At 44.3% G+C, this 19658-nt stretch overlaps 1 protein-coding gene across 4 annotated transcripts in view; it reads right to left on the bottom strand.

Moving 5' to 3' along the window:
- The window catches only part of nos1apa (nitric oxide synthase 1 (neuronal) adaptor protein a), a 235550-nt gene that overhangs the window by 137087 nt on the left and 78805 nt on the right, over positions 1–19658 (bottom strand). The window contains exons 3-4 of one of the 4 annotated variants that reach the window (XM_079506287.1): positions 13617–13715; positions 7919–7977 (exon numbers count right to left, since the gene is read on the bottom strand). In XM_079506287.1, the coding sequence (XP_079362413.1) occupies positions 7919–7977; positions 13617–13715 (158 nt within the window). Of the gene's footprint in view, positions 1–7918; positions 7999–13616; positions 13716–19658 lie in introns of those variants that run through there. The other 3 variants (XM_079506286.1, XM_079506288.1, XM_079506289.1) reach the window with 3 other exon arrangements.

Genomic DNA, 19658 nt, shown 5'->3' with positions numbered 1-19658 from the left:
GCGTCACAGTCCCACCCCCTACCAGCGCCCAGTCCCGCCCCTACCAGGGCCCAGGAAATGATTACCCGTTCATTTTCCTCATAGACATTTCAAAAAGTATTTATTTAAAGACCTTTTAAGCGTCGTACAAAGCCAACTCGAGTTATGACAAATCATGACAACACAATTTTTCGGCCCGCACAAATAATTATAAAGAAGAAGAAAATGGCAGGTTACAACACTTTTTTGTTGTTTTTCTTCTTTGTAATTATTTGTTTGGTCCAAAATATTGTGTTTGTTGTCATGATTTGTCACAACTCGAGTTGGCTTTGTACGTCTTTAAATAAATACTTTTTGAAAATGGGAATGGGGAAAAATGCATTGGGAATTATTTCCTGGGCCTGGCGTCGTCATGAAAGGGGGCGGGACTGTGACGCTCTATAGCGCTATTATCCAAAGCAATTTGCATAGATTGTGCATTACATTCACCCATTCACACACACACACACACACACACACACACACATGCACCGATGGCGGAGGAAACCATGCAAGGCACCAACCTGCACCTCGGGAGCAATTAGGGGTTCAGTGTCATCCTCAATTAAGGACACTTCTACACTACCTCTGGGGGAGCCCGGGATGGAAATGGGAACCTCACGTTCCCATCCAGCCACTCTATACCCCTGAGCCACCGCCGCCCCAAGGCCACACAAGAGTGTAAAGGGCGAGGTCGCTTCTCGCCCTCAGGGCATCTTACTGTGAATTTGAATAACATGATTACAGTAATCTTATTTATTAACCCATTTTGGGCGGGAACCCCTTTTGGTGTTAGCATTATGTTATGCTTTAGCTTTTGAAAAATAGCAGATCTACAAGCTCATAGCGCGCCACCGAGTGGCGCACTACGAGCTTGTAGGTCTGCTATTTTTGAAAAATCGTGAAAATATTTATTTCAGAAAAGTGGAGGATTTAGAAGATTTTTTTTTTAATTTCGGGGTCAGGCCTAAATGGGTTAAAACACACAACCTTGAATGTTCAGTTGCTTTCATACAACAGACGGCTCTACAGTACACAGCTTGCTTCATAATGTGAATTTAACACGGCAAGATCACATTTTGAAGAAGAATTACTTACTTCTGTTGTTAATTTACTCCTAGCTGTGAATTTGCTATACCATAATTGGCCTGTGATGTTATAGCAAATAATGTAACACACGACCGCTCACGGCCAATCATGGGCATACTCAGCTAGCCTGGTTAATAAACCAGACCGAATCAGCCGTTGGCAAAAAAAAGTTGCCTACCAGCGGATTACGGTCTGGCGAGGCTCAGTAGCACGCCTCTTTCCTACAACCGAGAACAGGTCGGACCAATCGGGACACGGTATGCAATATGGGCGGGCTTTGGTACAGTGACGTTCAATGCTTGAGACCTTTGACTGACAGTAGCTCTGACCAATTGCGTCAAAGAGAAAATGTGCCCCGGGAAATGAAATCCAAGTGGAGCCAGCCCAGACTGATATACCGCGACAGTGTTGTGTGATATTAGTCTGGCTTATTAGCCAGGCTAATACTCAGCCAGTCAGCGTGCTGCAGAGTAGACTGACGAAAACCAAAAAAAACAAAACAAGCTACGATGACAAAAAGACTAAGACTGAATCTCGTGACAATGTTGTCAACCTTAGTCTCGGACCGGTACCCAGGCTTTCATTTCCGTTCGCAATCTGTGTATAAGCTCTGTGTACACTTCCATACATGTGTCCTACAGGTGGTCTGTATTGTGTGTGCGTGTGCATGTGTGCAGGTGTTTTTTCCCGTCCCTGCCAGTTTCCCTGCAGTGCTGGTGTTTCATAATGTACTGGTGGTCAGCATATGTGACTGAGGTTCCAGCCCTCAACAACTATAGGCCCACAACATGCCCTGCATGCTTGGAGTTCAAAGAGAAACCCATGTGGGTGATTTCTATAGACCTCCGGCTGAATCCTTCCAAAAAGATTAGCCACGCGTTGTCCATTTGCAGAACGCCACAGAGACACCCACTGGGGAGCGTTTACAACAGTCAAGGCAGAAATACTCCTCTTTGATGTGCAGTTTGTGCTCTGCCTCTGGGGAGCTGGCTGGGCACGCTGTACGTTAACACATTAGCATATGTAATATGGAACACGGCACTGCATTTGGACTCTCACGCCCCGTCCTCTTACGCTCTCTGGAAGTTCTTACGTAAGGCAGGGCTGATATCATGCTTATGTTTTTCTCTCATTATTTTTTTTACTTTGATCCTTTATTTTGTTTTCTTATCACTTTAGCTGTAGGCTACTCACTGTATCCTGGGCTTCAGATACTGACTGAAACACAGTCAAACTAGAAAAAGTGCCCTTCTGGGCACAGGTCTCCACCAGGAGGATCATAGGAGTGTGTGTGATGTTTGGAAAAATGTTTAGGAGTAATATAAACATGTTTATTTGGGTTTTGTGTGTGTGTGTGTGTGTGTGTGTGTGTGTGTGTGTGTGTGTGTGTGTGTGTGACACGACTTGGCCTGTTGTAGCGCCACCATGAGGCTGATTTGAAAACTGTCAAGTGGCATTTCTTCCTCAGCCTAGTAGTGGGAATAGGCATGCACAGTTTCACCGCAATCGGACGCTGCGTTGAGGAGTTGTGGCGATTTGTACAAAACGGGCTACTCCTGAAAACTTTAGAAGCCAATCGTAGCCAATCAGGATGGATAATTATGAGAAATGAAACAAATCACATGATCACATGACTATGGAGAGCATGTGTACCGATTTGCGTGAAATCTGGATAAAATCTGAAGGAGTAATATTAGAAAATGTGTTTTACATATGTCGGCCTCCTGGTGGCGCTATAAAGAACAGATGTGAAAAATTCCAGGCAAAGGTTTTTCCTTGGCCTCTAGGGAGTGTGCATACATGGTTTGACACAGATCGGTGCAGTTATAGGTAAAAACACAAATCGGCCAGTTATAGCGCCACCATGAGGCTGAGTTGAAAATATTCAAGTGGCATTTCTTCCTCGGCCTAGTGGGAATGTGCGTGCAAAATGTCACGGAAATCACACGATGTGTTCATGATTTGCAGCATTTTGTTTGAAACGGAGCACTCCTGCGAACTTTGGAAGCCAATTGTAGCCAATCAGGATGGAGTCTGAAAAATCTGAAAGACCCGTTTCGTTGGCTCTAGAGAGACTGTGTACCAATTTACGTAATGTTTGGACAAAATCTGTAGGTGTAATGTCAAAACATTTGTTTTGCACAAAGCGGTCTCCTGGTGGCGCTATAACAGGCCAATGTGAAAACTTTGGAGCAGAGGTTCAGCTCTGGCATCCAGGGAGTGTGTGTGCAGAGTATGGCTGCGATCAAGCCAACGGTGCCAGAGATTAGCTGTTCACAGACGGACGGACGGACACACGGACGGATACACGGACGGACGGACGGACACACGGACGGACGGACGGAGTGCAAAACATACTCTCTCCCCATGCCTTCGGCCTGGTGGAGACAATAAGAAAGAATCAAGAAAAGGAAAAAATACCTCTGGAGCCTTATTCAAGAATGGTCAAAAACGTATTGGGTTTCTGCTCCCAAGAAAGCAGACAAAGCGTAAAGAGTATCTCAATCGATAGTCACTTTGAACTGCCTCTTTGATTCAAGTAAATTATTCGCACTCGCAGACACGGAATATGCACTTTTTATGTCTGAGAGCAACACCATGAATTCCTGAGTGTTCAAACGGGAAGACTTCTGAATTCATCCATTTGTTTCTATTGTTATGTTTTGCAGAAGATACTAATAATATTGAGCTGCATGGTTGGTTTGTTTCGGCCTTCACCAGGTGACACCATAACCTGATGAAGGCTGTTCAACGTCGTGTCCTGAGTTAAATGGTGTTTTAAAAAAATAAACACTGTTGGTGCAAAGACTGTGTGCGGACTACTCCTTCTCTGTATGTATCTACGTTCTGTCCAGCACCAGCAAAGAACTGGATGTGAGCAAGGCTCCTGCTTTTTAAACCAGATGGCTTTTATTACCTTTACAAATGTGTTTGTTGGTCTTAAAGGCTCAAGATTAAATATGATAGACAGTTTGTGTGCTTTTTCGAAACAATGAATACGCTAATATGGGCAACAAAATTAGCCTAAATGTCCAATAAATATGACAAGCTACTCTTTATAGCTATTACTTGTATTGACTCAATAAGCAATTTGGTATGTAAGATGTTGCCCAGTGAAATGGTACCGATATCTGGTCTAGGCCTATAAGTAAAGAGATGCTTAAAACACCCTGGTAAAATTAATCTTTCTGACAGAACAATTTCCAAAGCCTGAGCTCCAAAATGGGCTACTTGTGGAATGTTCACAACACTGCTACAGTTGGGTGCCACCGATATTGTCCCTTATCATTTGACCCATTTAGGCCTGACCTCAACATTTAAAAAAATCCTTCTAAATCCTCCAGTTTTCTGAAATAAATATTTTCACGATTTTTCAAAAATAGCAGACCTACAAGCTCGTAGCGCGCCACTCGGTGGCGCGCTATGAGCTTGTAGATCTGCTATTTTTCAATAGCTAAATTATAACATAATGTTTAAAACACCAAAAGGGGTTTTGCGCAGATCACGCAAACCTCAGCAAAAAGAAAAGGACAATATCGATGGCCTCCAACTGTATATGCCTATGTGTTGGAGTGTGCATGTGTGGTGTGCACGTTAGTGTGTCTGCTGGCAATTATGCATGTGTGTGAACTACTGTGTACATAATACATTGCACTGCATTTCTCATATTTATCTCTGGACAGTCTCAATGTCTGAGCCTCCGACTCTCTACACGTGCTGTGTGTGTGTGTGTGTGTGTGTGTGTGTGTGTGTGTGTGTGTGTGTGTGTGTGTGTGTGTGTGTGTGTGCCAGGCTGCCAGCGTGCAGCTGTGCATGTGTTCATATAAGACCTTTACACCATGCTGTCATCACACAGACATATAGGCCTTCAGTCGATCCATTTGGCTCAAGGATAATCCTCTGACTTGGACTCAAGCCACGGTAGCATGTGTGCTCACTCACAGGCTCACATGAGAACACACTCACTCTCTCACACACACACTCACACACAGACACACACAGACACTCACACGCACGCACGCACACACATGCGCACACACTTGTTGAGTTATTAAAAACATAGATCCATCTCTTGATATTAGCACCAGAGAGAGAGATGCGTCACCACCATAGACACATACACACCCACTAATACAACCTATATTATCCACACCAAAACACACAGAGAAACGCATGAATCTCACCTATACGAATACACACAATGTGTGTACAGTATAATCTGGACGTGTAAACTAGAGTCTGTAAAACCATTTGACACAACAAGCAGTCTAACCCGCTATGAGTTCAATGGCCCTAACCATTGGTTTGTGAAATTGAATATGCAACCTCTACACAGGAACATCATGGAGAGACCGTCACCGGAACAACCAGCACTTCACAACCTCTACACAGGAACATCATGGAGAGACCGGAACAACCATCACTTCACAACCTCTACACAGGAACATCATGGAGAGACCGGAACAACCATCACTTCACAACCTCTACACAGGAACATCATGGAGAGACCGGAACAACCAGCACTTCACAACCTCTACACAGGAACATCATGGAGAGACCGGAACAACCAGCACTTCACAACCTCTACACAGGAACATCATGGAGAGACCGGAACAACCAGCACTTCACAACCTCTACACAGGAACATCATGGAGAGACCGGAACAACCAGCACTTCACAACCTCTACACAGGAACATCATGGAGAGACCAGAACAACCAGCACTTCACAACCTCTACACAGGAACATCATGGAGAGACCGGAACAACCATCACTTCACAACCTCTACACAGGAACATCATGGAGAGACCGGAACAACCAGCACTTCACAACCTCTACACAGGAACATCATGGAGAGACCGGAACAACAAGCACTTCACAACCTCTACACAGGAACATCATGGAGAGACCGGAACAACCAGCACTTCACAACCTCTACACAGGAACATCATGGAGAGACCGGAACAACCAGCACTTCACAACCTCTACACAGGAACATCATGGAGAGACCGGAACAACAAGCACTTCACAACCTCTACACAGGAACATCATGGAGAGACCGGAACAACCAGCACTTCACAACCTCTACACAGGAACATCATGGAGAGACCGGAACAACAAGCACTTCACAACCTCTACACAGGAACATCATGGAGAGACCGGAACAACCAGCACTTCACAACCTCTACACAGGAACATCATGGAGAGACCGTCACCGGAACAACCATCACTTCACAACCTCTACACAGGAACATCATGGAGAGACCGTCACCGGAACAACCATCACTTCACAACCTCTACACAGGAACATCATGGAGAGACCGGAACAACCAGCACTTCACAACCTCTACACAGGAACATCATGGAGAGACCGTCACCGGAACAACCATCACTTCACAACCTCTACACAGGAACATCATGGAGAGACCGGAACAACCAGCACTTCACAACCTCTACACAGGAACATCATGGAGAGACCGGAACAACCATCACTTCACAACCTCTACACAGGAACATCATGGAGAGACCGTCACCGGAACAACCATCACTTCACAACCTCTACACAGGAACATCATGGAGAGACCGGAACAACCAGCACTTCACAACCTCTACACAGGAACATCATGGAGAGACCGTCACCGGAACAACCATCACTTCACAACCTCTACACAGGAACATCATGGAGAGACCGGAACAACCAGCACTTCACAACCTCTACACAGGAACATCATGGAGAGACCGGAACAACCATCACTTCACAACCTCTACACAGGAACATCATGGAGAGACCGGAACAACCAGCACTTCATGCACAGTTTCACTTTTATAGTCCTAATTTCCCATAGAAGGAAGGCATATAAACTCCATCTAATGAGCTGTGTCCACACGCTGCTATGCAACGGTGAAAACGAGGGGTGTAACGATACATTCGAACAGCGATTCGATACGTATCACGATGCATGGCTAGCGATACGATACATGGACGATATTCGTTCATGATGGCGATATGGACCCCAAATCACACCTTGGAAAGCATGAGTGTCTATTTCAAACAAAGTGTTTTTTGACTGGGGGTCATATTTTGACAGCAGGAATTGCCTGTCAAAATTTGACCCTCCAGTATTAGGATGTATTAGGATGTTGATATTCATTAATCAGCCAACACTCCCCACTCACAGGTAGTACCCCCCCCCCCCCCCCCAGAGAGGACGTATAGGGCCTCAGTCCTAGTCCTCCTCCCAGACAACACTCCCCACTCACAGGTAGTTACGATTCAATGATTTTAAATCGATACAGTAACTATTTAGCAAAGAAATTAAAACTGTGTGAAACGTGTGGATAGTGGAGGTTTTTTAAGGGGAAATGTATAAATATGGATATCAGACGTACGTTAGCGATGTAGTAGATTATGATTTCACCTCCCGGTTCTGGGGGGAAAATGGAAGGCTGGGGTTTTCAGAGTAAAATCGCCCATATCTGCTTGGCGCTCTAGCGCCTTTATTCTGAAGAGATTGTGGCGGCACCAGAAGTGTTTCAGGTCGTCCAATGATCCCTGTGTCGGCGGTTCGAATCCCGGCTCCTCCTGTCCACATGTCGAAGTGTCCTTGGGCAAGACACTGAACCCTACATTGCCTCCAATGAGTCGGTCGGTGTGAGCCACCATTGGTGTGTGAATGTGGGAAGTGAGGACGCTGGCGTCGACTGTTCGCCGCTTCACCTCCCAATGTATGAATGAATGAACCCTTGTAAAGCGCTTTGAGCACTTGGAAAAGCACTATAAAAATGCAATTAATTATAAACAGCTTCCTTACCTATAAATGGGGTCCTGCATCACCATCATCTTGCTCTCATCCCATGTCCACTCCTTCTTCTGTGGAAACAAATACAACACCTGGCAGTGAGTGACCAATATGGCCAATTGACCATCAACCTTCTTAAACACATGAACCCTAGCAAGTTCCATAGCCGCTCTACAAGTTGACAATCACATTACCAAGAACAGACCCCTGAAGAATCCCAGTCAATGAAGTATTTAAGTTTCAAGGATCGACAGTTTAATATGCATTAGATCACAGACCCCCCCAAATGCGTTGATTAGGTCTTAATGTTGATTAGGTCTTAATAAACACGACGTTTGTACTGTTGTAGTTCACTTTATTCACCGTACACCGGCTGGACATGTAAATACTGTTCCCTTCACAATAAAGGAAACTATATAGAACTGTCGTAAAGTGTACAATAGAGGGCAACACAAGTTAACAAAATGATACTGCGATCTACTCTCAAATCCTCTCTAAAGAAATACATTTATTTCTGAGAGTATAAAAGCGGAACCACTTTGAGAACCAGTACCTTACATTGTGAGGTACTGGTTCTCAAAGTGGTTCCATGTTGTTGTAAGGCTTACAACAACGGCTCCCAAAGAAAATACAGAAATACAGTACAGTTTTTTTTTTATGTAAAACAATATATTTTTGCTGTACATCATGGAAGTGTGTTTGTATGCACTAGCCATAAGCAGATACACTGTAAACAGATGTAGAGCACTTCTACCATTACCCATAAGCAGATACACTGTGAACAGATGTAGAGCACTTCTACCATCCCATAAGCAGATACACTGAACAGATGTAGAGCACTTCTACCATCCCATAAGCAGATACACTGTAAACAGATGTAGAGCACTTCTACCATCCCATAAGCAGATACACTGTGAACAGATGTAGAGCACTTCTACCATCCCATAAGCAGATACACTGTGAACAGATGTAGAGCACTTATACCACTACCCATAAGCAGATACACTGTGAACAGATGTAGAGCACTTCTACCACTACCCATAAGCAGATACACTGTGAACAGATGTAAAGCACTTCTACCATCCCATAAGCAGATACACTGTAAACAGATGTAGAGCACTTCTACCACTACCCATAAGCAGATACACTGTGAACACTGTGAACAGATGTAGAGGTCTTCTACCATCCCATAAGCAGATACACTGTGAACAGATGTAGAGCACTTCTACCATCCCATAAGTAGATACACTGTGAACAGATGTAAAGCACTTCTACCATCCCATAAGCAGATACACTGTAAACAGATGTAAAGCACTTCTACCATCCCATAAGCAGATACACTGTAAACAGATGTAGAGCACTTCTACCACTACCCATAAGCAGATACACTGTAAACAGATGTAGAGCACTTCTACCACTACCCATAAGCAGATACACTGTGAAGTGAACAGATGTAGAGCACTTCTACTACCCATACGCAGATACACTGTAAACAGATGTAGAGCACTTCTACCATGTCACAGTTTGCATCTGACCCTACTGGAGGTGTCATTAATATCCATCACACAAGCAGCTGTGATGGGAGTACCCCACTAGACAACTTAATAACCCCAATTACATGTCTACTCTCAAAGTCACCTCTCCTCTCCAGTATCGAAGCCAGGTTCCTACCTCGGTTCTCATCCGATATGGGTTCTGATGGACGAGGGAGGACTGTCAAATCTTTACTGGTAAAATGAAACTATTTCATTTTCATCTCATCAAAATTTGTCTAATATTAATAATATCCACATCATCTCCATCTTCATCTGTCTCTGGATCTCCCTCTCTCTCTCTCTCTCTCTCTCCCTGTGATTGAATCTACTCCAATTTAATGTCGCAAACAAAATGTCAGTCTTCTATTACACAGGAATTATTCCCCTATATTGATTTCCATCTCTGCTAAGCACCGCTGCCATAATCGCTCCGATAGAACACACACACACACGCATGCACGCATGCACGCACGCACGCACGCACGCACGCACGCACGCACTCGCCTGCCGGTCATACTGACATTAGTGGCAGGGGAGAGAGAGCGATGCGACGCAGCCAAACAGGTGGAGGCGACACATGGTTCCTGTGTCCCACAACCTCTCATTCTGCTCATGGCACCAATTAGTCCCACATCAGGCTACGGGTTATTGACTTCAATTTACCCATGACTGCCAATAGAACAACAGACGGGGACATTAACCCATTTTGACCTAAGATCAGATTCTAAAAATGTCTTCTACATCCTGACAGTTTTCTGAAAAAGCTATGTTTCTATGTCAGTCATTCTTTGATTTTTCAAAAATAGCAGACCTACAAGCTCATAGCGCGCGACTCGGTGGCGCGCTATGAGCTTGTAGATCTGCTATTTTTCAATAGCTAAAGCATAACATAATGCTAACACCAAAAGGGGTTCCCGCCCAAAAGACCTACGTTCGATTCTACAAATGTATTCTAAATCCGTTTTCTGAAAAACGGCATGTTTCCATGTCAGTCGTTCTCAAACATTTTCATGTCAAGGACACCCCAAAACTATATGTAATTAGCCGCCGAACCCCATCTGAAAATATGTTGTTCCAGGGACCCCCCGGAAGCAAAGATTTGTGTTAAAAACGTTTGCTCTGAAAGAATATATATTCAAAGACTTGCACCACACTTTCACGATTTTTCAAAAATAGCAGACCTACAAGCTCGTAGCGCGGCACTCGGTGCCGCGCTATGAGCTTGTAGATCTGCTATTTTTCAATAGCTAAAGTATAACATAATGCTTAAAAGGGGTCCCCGCCCAAAATGGGTTAACCCGTCCATCTAGTCTCCCAGGGAGAGAGAGGAGAAAACAATTCACTGCTGTCCCTTTTGATTTATACACCGTGTCCTCAGTTGTTATCTAACTCTGAGAGTACAAATGGAACCAAATGGACCCGTCTCCAAATAGAGACATTAACAGTTCTTTACAGCGTTTGGCACTATGGTCGCTCACTGAAAATTAACCATCACCAACAAGTATGAATCAGTAGGAATTTGGTTGTCTCCGCAGGGCTGAAGGGCATGGCCGAGACTATGTTTTGCACCCTGTCTGTCTGTCCGTCCGTCCGTCCGTCCATCCATCCGTCCATGTGTGCGTGAGTCCGTCTGTGAACAGCTAATCTCTAGCACCGTTGGCTTGATCGCAGCATAACTGTGACAATCTTTGCAAAACATTACACATTGTGTCCAAACATCACACGCATTATCTCTATTAGTCAAGTGATCAAGACGGATCAGATTTTTCATATTCCTGATTGGCGATTTCCCAACATTGATGGCCCACAATAACCTGCCTGGCCTGGCGGAGCCCGACCTGTGCTCCGAGGAGCACTTCTTCTAGTTTTTCTCTGTAGCAGCAGCAGTCGTTTGTTTCTAAGTTGGAGTGATGCACCGACACTGCTGCTCACTTTGTACTAGAGCAAAATAGTGTTGGACATTCCAAAAGGTCGGGAAGGTCCTGCAGTCGATGTTAAATTCATTACTCGGGGTCCCGCAGAGGACAGCCGACCTCTGCCCACAACCAGCTGGATGTTTGGTGCGGTAGAAGAACAAGGGCCTCCTCTGAAAACAGCGAATCGATGTGGTCGATGCAGATTGCTGGAGTGAGATAAAAACAAAAATGAGAAAATAAAAAAACTAAGTGTATGGGATATGGACAGGACTACGAAATAGACCCCCGTAAAACTCTTGTTTACTCCTTTATCTCCTGCCACTTCCTCGATGCTTCTCGTCCGTCTTGTCTTGTTGGCTCCGTCTCTGTGGATTCCAGCCGTGCAGCCTTCCTTCCTCCTCGTTTCTTAACCCATTTTGACCTGAGATCAGATTCTAAAAAATGTCTTCTACATCCTGACAGTTTTCTGAAAAAGCTATGTTTCTATGTCAGTCGTTTTTTCAAAAATAGCAGATCTACAAGCTCATAGCGCGCCACCGAGTGGCGCGCTATGAGCTTGTAGATCTGCTATTTTTCAATTTTTCAATACCCTTAACACCAAAAGGGGTTCCCGCACAAAATAGGTTAAAACACTTGCTCGTGATCTAAGTCTCAGCACTCCCTTGAGGCCTCACTTCTTCTCCTCTCCTCCTTTCACCTCGTTCTCTATCCCCAAGTAGCTTTCCTCGCCTTATTCCTCATTCATCCCTTATTCCCTTCCTCTTTCTTTCTTTCTAGGGCCTGAACCGACATCTCTGCCATTATTTGACTTAGTATGCATGTGATGCGAGTGCGCGTGGTTTGGTTTGGAAACCACTTTTAACCTGGCATCACGATTTTTAGCCATCGAAGAAGACATTTTTAACCGAATCTGTGCCAGAACGAGATAATTTCGTGAAAAGCTATTGCATCCAACTATGCTTAATAGTCCTTTTTCTCCTCAAAATGAGACAAACTGAGATCTTTGGGACCTTATGATACCTTAATCCTTGATCGTGCAAAGAAAGTTAATCCATCACGCATTGCTACACAGCCTAGAATGAGGATTCTACTTTCATTCCTTCCACTGATTTCTTTGGTCTCGTCCCCATCACCTTCCCCTCTGCTGATCCTCGTCCACTCGCCTCCTCTAATTACATTACGTCGTCACCTCCTCGTACCGCCAGCCAGACACTGACCTGGACACACAGGTCCCTGAAGACCAGGAGACGACAGGGCTTACATAGGGCTGTGTCGGAGACTTATGTGAGAAGGATAAAGACCAAAAGGCTTTGGGGGTCTGGAAAGAAGCATAAGCCAGCAGAATTTTCATTTCCGGTTTGTACCGGAAATGAAACCGGAGTGTTACACACGGGGAAACTGGACACCAAGCTGAGCACCCGAATTAATTGATATTAAAAATTGTTATTAACCATTGTTTTTTATTTTATTGTTTCACTGGTGTATTGTATTGCACTGTATCGTATTGTTTTCTCTGACCTGTGAAGCACTTTGGTACGATGAGAGTCGTTTTTAAATGTGCTATACAAATAAAATTGATTTGATTTGAAAAAAGGCATCATTATGGCATCAGTGGCAACAGGGTACATTAAAGGCGTCAGGAGGTGTCATTTGGCACGCAATGAGTTAAAGGACAATCCATGTTATTGTTAGGCTATGAAAGCAACAACTAGTGGTGATTGCAAATCTGACATGGCTGCAGCCATGTCAGATTTGCAATCACCACTACACCACTACACGGCACGTGCACTCAGCGTAGGCTACACAGACACGTGCACTCAGCGTAGGCTACACAGACACGTGCACTCACTTAGTTTTTCTATGATATGAACAGGGATTTATTTGTATTTGTCAGGGTCATGTCCTCAGATTATTTTGTATCAGAGATGCAGGACGTGCAAACATCAACAACAATCGTGCTTTGCTTCTTTGGGAGTCTAATTGTCTGACCTTCATGAGCTCCACAAGAATTTGGCATGGTGATGCAATTCATATTTTGGCTCCATTGCCCTTGCTTTGGGTTTTGAAATGTTAATATTGTGGTGACAAGAGACACGGTGAGTAAAGCTCTCCCACAAGTATGACGAACGGACAGAGGAAGACAACCTTTTCACTCAAAGAGGCGGCACTGCAGTAGCTAACTGATAATTGCCAGTGTGTCTCTCTCTACACTGTCCTTACAAAATAAAACAAAGAATAAAAAGATATATCATCACTGACACTCACTTTTTTCTTTTTCCTCAGGTTGATTTTCACGCCGTCCACCGACACCACAATGTTGACCTTCTTTTTCTTGATGTTTTTCACTTTGAACTCGTACTGCAGAGAGAGAGAGAGAGAGAGAGAGAGAGAGAGAGAGAGAGAGAGAGAGAGAAGAGATATCCATTAAGATTAGTGGAGGGTCATGGCGACAACAAGGAGCAAGTCACACCCAGCCAAGCAGTAAGCACAGCTCCCTCCAGGACATTCTGTAAGATCAGTCAACCCTGGAAGCAGAGACAGATAACACGCTTCTACAGAAGAAAAGAAAACAATATATGTACATAATCATATGTCTCCATAATAAGCCCTTTTACTGTCCCTTTCACTTTCATAACATCCGTGTCAGTATGCTGTTGTACACATTGTAATAATACATTTATGAGTGCTATACATGTGTCACCAAAAGTATGGCACCGTCACACGTTTTATCAAGGTTCCTGCCGCACTGTTATGCCACACCCAAGAGGACTTCCGTGGAAAGTCCTACTATGCTGAGGAAGAACAACATGGGTGGATAAAAGGGGACCAGTAGCACTCCCATGTATACCAGTTAACAATCAGCCCCTAATAATCGCCCCTGCAGCGGGGCTATACTTGGTCACTAGTAGAAGGCTGTGGTTGCACTGGGAGGCTCTCAGTTACATTAGAATATTATATTATTATGCACAACTGTATACTGTAAATGTGGGGCAGGTTACACAGTTTAAAAAAAATAAAGGGGCTCATAAATGTGTCCGCGACCCACATAATGGGTCCTGACCCACTGTTTTGGAACCGCTGGTCTAAGGAGGTCCATGGTTGGTCAATTCAACCAATTTTTTTGAGGGGCGCTTTCCCCTCCTATGCACAGCTTTGTGTGTATGAGCACGGAATGTGCTCAGCTGATTGGCTGAGCATGGAATGTGATGTATGATGCTAAGAGTGCCCCTCACTTCACACAAATGTGATATGTTTCTTTTGTCTTAGAGGTGGTCCTGATCCACTTATCAATAGTTGTGCTTCACATGTTATTCCGCTGCCGACTGCAAGAGTGATAACAATGTGTTTAACAAACCTATTAAATTCAGCTGTCTGTGTGCTTTTGCAGACTGCGTCTCTGGAAAAGACATTTCCGTGAACTGTGTAAGTGGAAATGAACCTGCCAGAGTAGAGTGGGTAAAGGAAATCATGTGGCTTTTCTCTGGAACACTTTTTCCTGAGCTGTATTTTAATAAAGCTCCAGCAGAACTTGATACGGCAATGAAACCTTCTCGCATAAATGAAACTATACGAAGGAATAAGGATAGAAGGAGGAACATAATAACAGCCAAATAGTGTCGATAACGATATAAATGCACAATGGTTGCATCTTTACATACTTTCCACAGTTCTGTAATGACTCGTATTTTGCTGCGTCTAGGACTTTTGTAGAACCGTGAACTTTACGGCAACTTCCACAGAGCATATCTAACACACTGTGTACTGACAACTCATTCTTATTTACAGCAACAACAAAAGGCCTTCCCTCCAGACTCACAGCGAGCCTATTATTTACAGCCGTTACACGCCTCGGGGACTGGTGCTTACAAAGGAGGGTTACGGCAATTCGGTGTGGTACACTCATTGAAAGAATGAATTCTGAACCGTCTCTTTATATACAAAAATATAAAGACTTGCTGGAGGTGTGGTGAGGACAATACGTGTACCGGGGGTCCACTTATTCATGTATTGTGGGAGTGCCCTAGGGTACACTTATTCATGTATTGTGGGAGTGCCCTAGGGTACAGACTAATCATTAATGCAAATCACAGACCAGAATATTCCTTATACACCTGCTCTGTTTATTCTGGCTGATCCATCGCTATTAAAACATCTTTGTCTATTTGTAAAAAAAATCAAATAAAGTGCTGATCATAGAAATGTACAGGTATATAAAGATTATTTTTGGTATGTGTGTGTGTGTGTGTGTGTGTGTGTGTGGGGGGGGGGGGGGGGGGGTAACAATGGAGAGAGACGGGGAAACACGGAGAGAAAGTAGAGAAGTGACATTCAGCAAACGGCAGGGAATGGAACCGGGGACTCACTGAGAAGCATTTGAGCCTCTATATGCACCCTAACCACTGGGAGACGCAGGTGGCTTTTCCACCTCCTACTACTAACTCTGAAAGGGCACATTCGACAGACAGAAATGTGTTATAATAACCATTACTGACTGACTGGCAGCAGCTGTGGCTACCTGCACCTGTCTTCCAAGGTGTGTGTGTGCGTGCGTGCGTGCGTGCGTGCGTGCGTGCGTGCGTGCGTGTGTGCGTGCGTGTGTGCAGACGACTCTCCAGGCATGAAGACAGGTCTTCCAGCAGTGCCATTTTGCCACCTAGGCTCAATCAATACAGCACTAACAAGCCTAGGTGCAGTGGTGGTACTGGCATGTGAAAACCAGGCATCACTGTCACACGGGTGCTAAATCAACACACCACACGGGGTCACACACACACACGTTGAGTGTATTTATAGATGCATCCAACAGCGACAGAACATAAACTAAATATTGGAACGGAATGTGTGGAAGGCCACTGTGGGGAGCGTTGGCGACAGGACAGCTCATAGTAAGTAGCATTAGCCATTGATGCCCTGCAGGGGCTTGTTATTCAGGCAATGTGACATGAAGCCATTCACACTCAACAAGGTGAAAGGTGACCTCGGAAGGACCAACATGTCAACCCAAACCAATGCAGGAGGACGTCTGTAAATATTTAGAAAAATAATCCATCCACATTGGTGTTGTGTGTTCCGTATTGGATACTGTGACAATCAGAATTGTCCTCAGGCTAGATAGATACCTCACTGACAGTTCACACTAGAGAGGTTTAATGAGCCGAGGTGTCAATCCGCGCCGTTCTATAATTTAATGTTTCACACTAATGATGAGCGGATTTGTCACAGGAATGACACGCCAGCCCTGTGTGGAACGAACACGGTCACAGTGTGGTCAGCGGACCACTCGTCACAGTCCATTTAAAAAGCATAAATCAGAGCGCTCCGTCCTGCGCTGCACTGTCCCTGCTGGTACACTGAGCATTGTTCAACATCACTTCAGTTCAGCAGCAGCGATAAAGACATGAAAAAGAAGAGAAAAATGCTGACCTATTAACCACCAGATTTATGTCTCGCTGCGTTTAGCTTCTGTCACGATCTTTTCAGAGGGTACTCTGAAAGACCAAAGACCAAAAAAACAACTCACGGGCCATGAACCCGTTATTAAAAACCTGGCTCTGTTAAACTGTCCCGCAATCTTATTTTAATTCACCCAAAATACAAATGTTGTAATAAAGGTCATGCCGACCAGCAACAGCTTTAGTTATGAGACATGAATAAAGCTTGTTTGAGCAAAAACGCAGTTTGGGAAAATAATCTGTGATAAATGAAGAACAAAATCTGCAGACTTTTTCACTCCCGGTTCATTTACTGTTTATCGATCGCCTAGCAACCCAGAGCTATTCATACGGTGGTCAAGAGCACGATCTAACTTCATAAAAAGAATCCCAAAAGTCGTAAAAGTCGTCCTTGGCAGAGTGGGTGAGTTTTGCGCGTGCAGACTGTGCACGAAAGAACAGACAGGTTCGATTTCTCACATAGGTTCTCATAGGAATATAGGAATAAAGGTTCCTATGAGCAATTTCACAATTCCCACAGTAGTTGGGCGAGGAGATCCCTCTACGGTCTATTCTGCTGCCCAGTGCAGATGTTGTGAGTTGAAATTGGATTCCATGGGAAGACCTGCCACTTTTAACTAAGGTCACTCACATATAGACACACGGTCTGGAAAAGAAATAACTTATGTATGGGCTCTGTCTGTCTCTCTATGTATCTGTCCATCCGTGTCTCTCTGTCTGTCAATCCAGGCGATGGATTTATTTATTTATCTTTTATCCTGCCAATTTAGCCGGTGCCAATCCTCCCATGTGTATAGTGCCTGTCACTCACTGCCAACTCGTACCGTTGATGTGTGTGTGTGTGTGTGTGTGTGTGTGTGTGGGGGGGGGGTATGGACCACCAAATCTCCCCCGACACACAGAGTCGTTAGAGCACTGGTTCCCAAACGCTGGGTCGGGACCGATTTGTGGGTCACGGCCCGTTTATTCTTTGTTTCCTACATTTTGTTTTTAATCGTTACTTATTCTTTAAAGACATTTTCAATAAGCATTCCCAAAAAAAAGCAATTAAAGATTTTTTTCTTCAGTAATTCCATGAAGAAATCAATAAAACGAAAAATCAAAGAAATTCTATGAATTAGAAAACAAATGTTTCAGAAGTATAGTGAAAATAGCCGATCTACAAGCTCACAATGTGACGCTTCTTGTAGATCTGCTATTTTCCCTAGTTTGGGGGGGGTCGGCAAACGTCCAATTTCTATGTTGGGTCTCAAGCTAAAAAGTTCACCTGTCCATCCAAGCCAGAGGCACAAACTTCAAACCCGCCTCCACAGCGGTTGGAAGGAAGCTCTTTAGCCCTGTGGCCTCATGTGCCCACGCAGCCGGACACGCCAGACAGTTTATTTGTGGACAACCTGTGTTCATCTTCTCTCCCGTCTTTCTTTCGTTATTCACCAGGCTATATATTCAGGTATAGGCCTGACAGGTCTGATCCAGTCAGTAAATACCATCTGTCTGGCCGCCAGAGACGTGGTTCTGTTTGCAAATCAGCGAGCCAATCTGTCCATCCGTCTGTAAATGTCAAGACGTTTCTGTCATTCAGTCAGGATTGGTTTCCGACGGTCAGACTCAGTGCGTGATGTTTAAACAGAGCTGAATGACTGAAGGCACAGAACGGCAAAGAATGTTTTCTGTTGAAAATGGGTTGTGAAAACAGATGACCCAGCTCTGCAATGTGCAAAATGAGCAGAGCAGTGAGAGCAGTGGTGAGAGGAGAGGAAACTACAAAAATAAACTACACACAGTAAAGTTCTGGGTGTTAAGTTAACACTACTCCTCCCATTCACGAGTTACACGAGGTAATTGATTGTAGAACAGCTTCCCTCCCAATAACGAGTTACGTTTTCATTGTTTAATTTGCGTTTTTAATGCGTTTAGACTTACAGCCAGGTACACCGTTTACCAGTCGCCAGAAACGTTTACATGTCGGGAGCAATGCGGTTCAAACAAAGTCACAAATAACATCCAAACTTTGGACGGCTGACACCAAGGACAATGTGAAATCCTGCTTTGAACCGAGGTAAATGGAGAGGAGTTGTAACGTCCCATAGCTGGTCGTGACGGAGGCGTTGCATAACACCCGGATCAATGTTAAAAGCTGTATTGGGGTCGCAGAAAATATTCGGCAGAAAATGGCTAAAAATGCATTTTCGGCCTATTTGGTTTCGGCCAGAATAGGCAGAAAATATATCACCGAATAGTGTATGCAATTAATGCATTCAAAAGATCTGAATAAATGTTTTATGGACCCATAATAGTGATTATTATTTAAGTTAAGTTTTGCCATAACCATTTATTTTGCCATAAATCAGGTAGCTTTAAGGTACGGCCAATGTTAGGAAAAAAATCGGTATTCGGCAAACTGTTTCCTATATTCGGCATTCGGTTTCGGCCAAGAATTTCCCTTTGGGTGCATCCCTATCATACAGTATAATGTACAGGATCCTACACACAGGACAGCTCATATTGTCATGCACGTCACAGCAACCACGCTCGAATCAAGCTGTCTTGCCAGCCAATTATAAAACATGCATTACCTGCAACACTGCACTGCCGGTAAGGTTAATGTCTTATCGAGTCAATATACGACAGGAAAACATGATGGGAGTAGCGAAGCTTACGCTCAGGTGTGTATGTGTGTGTGTGTGTGTGTGTGTGTGTGTGTAAACTGTACATGTCTTTCAGCTGTAGCAACTGTGAGTCAGTCGATGTGGGAACAGTGGGATAGAGAAGATTGAGCGAGATAGATTCCAACTTCTAAGGTGTTCTCTTGTGTACAAATGTGTGCGTGTGCACAGTTTGTGTTTTT

Source organism: Electrona antarctica, assembly GCF_951216825.1.
Source record: "Electrona antarctica genome assembly, chromosome: 7".
Classification (NCBI taxonomy): Eukaryota; Metazoa; Chordata; class Actinopteri; order Myctophiformes; family Myctophidae; genus Electrona; species Electrona antarctica.
Note: the sequence above shows the minus strand (reverse complement) of the source record. Positions and strands in the feature narration are given on the sequence as shown.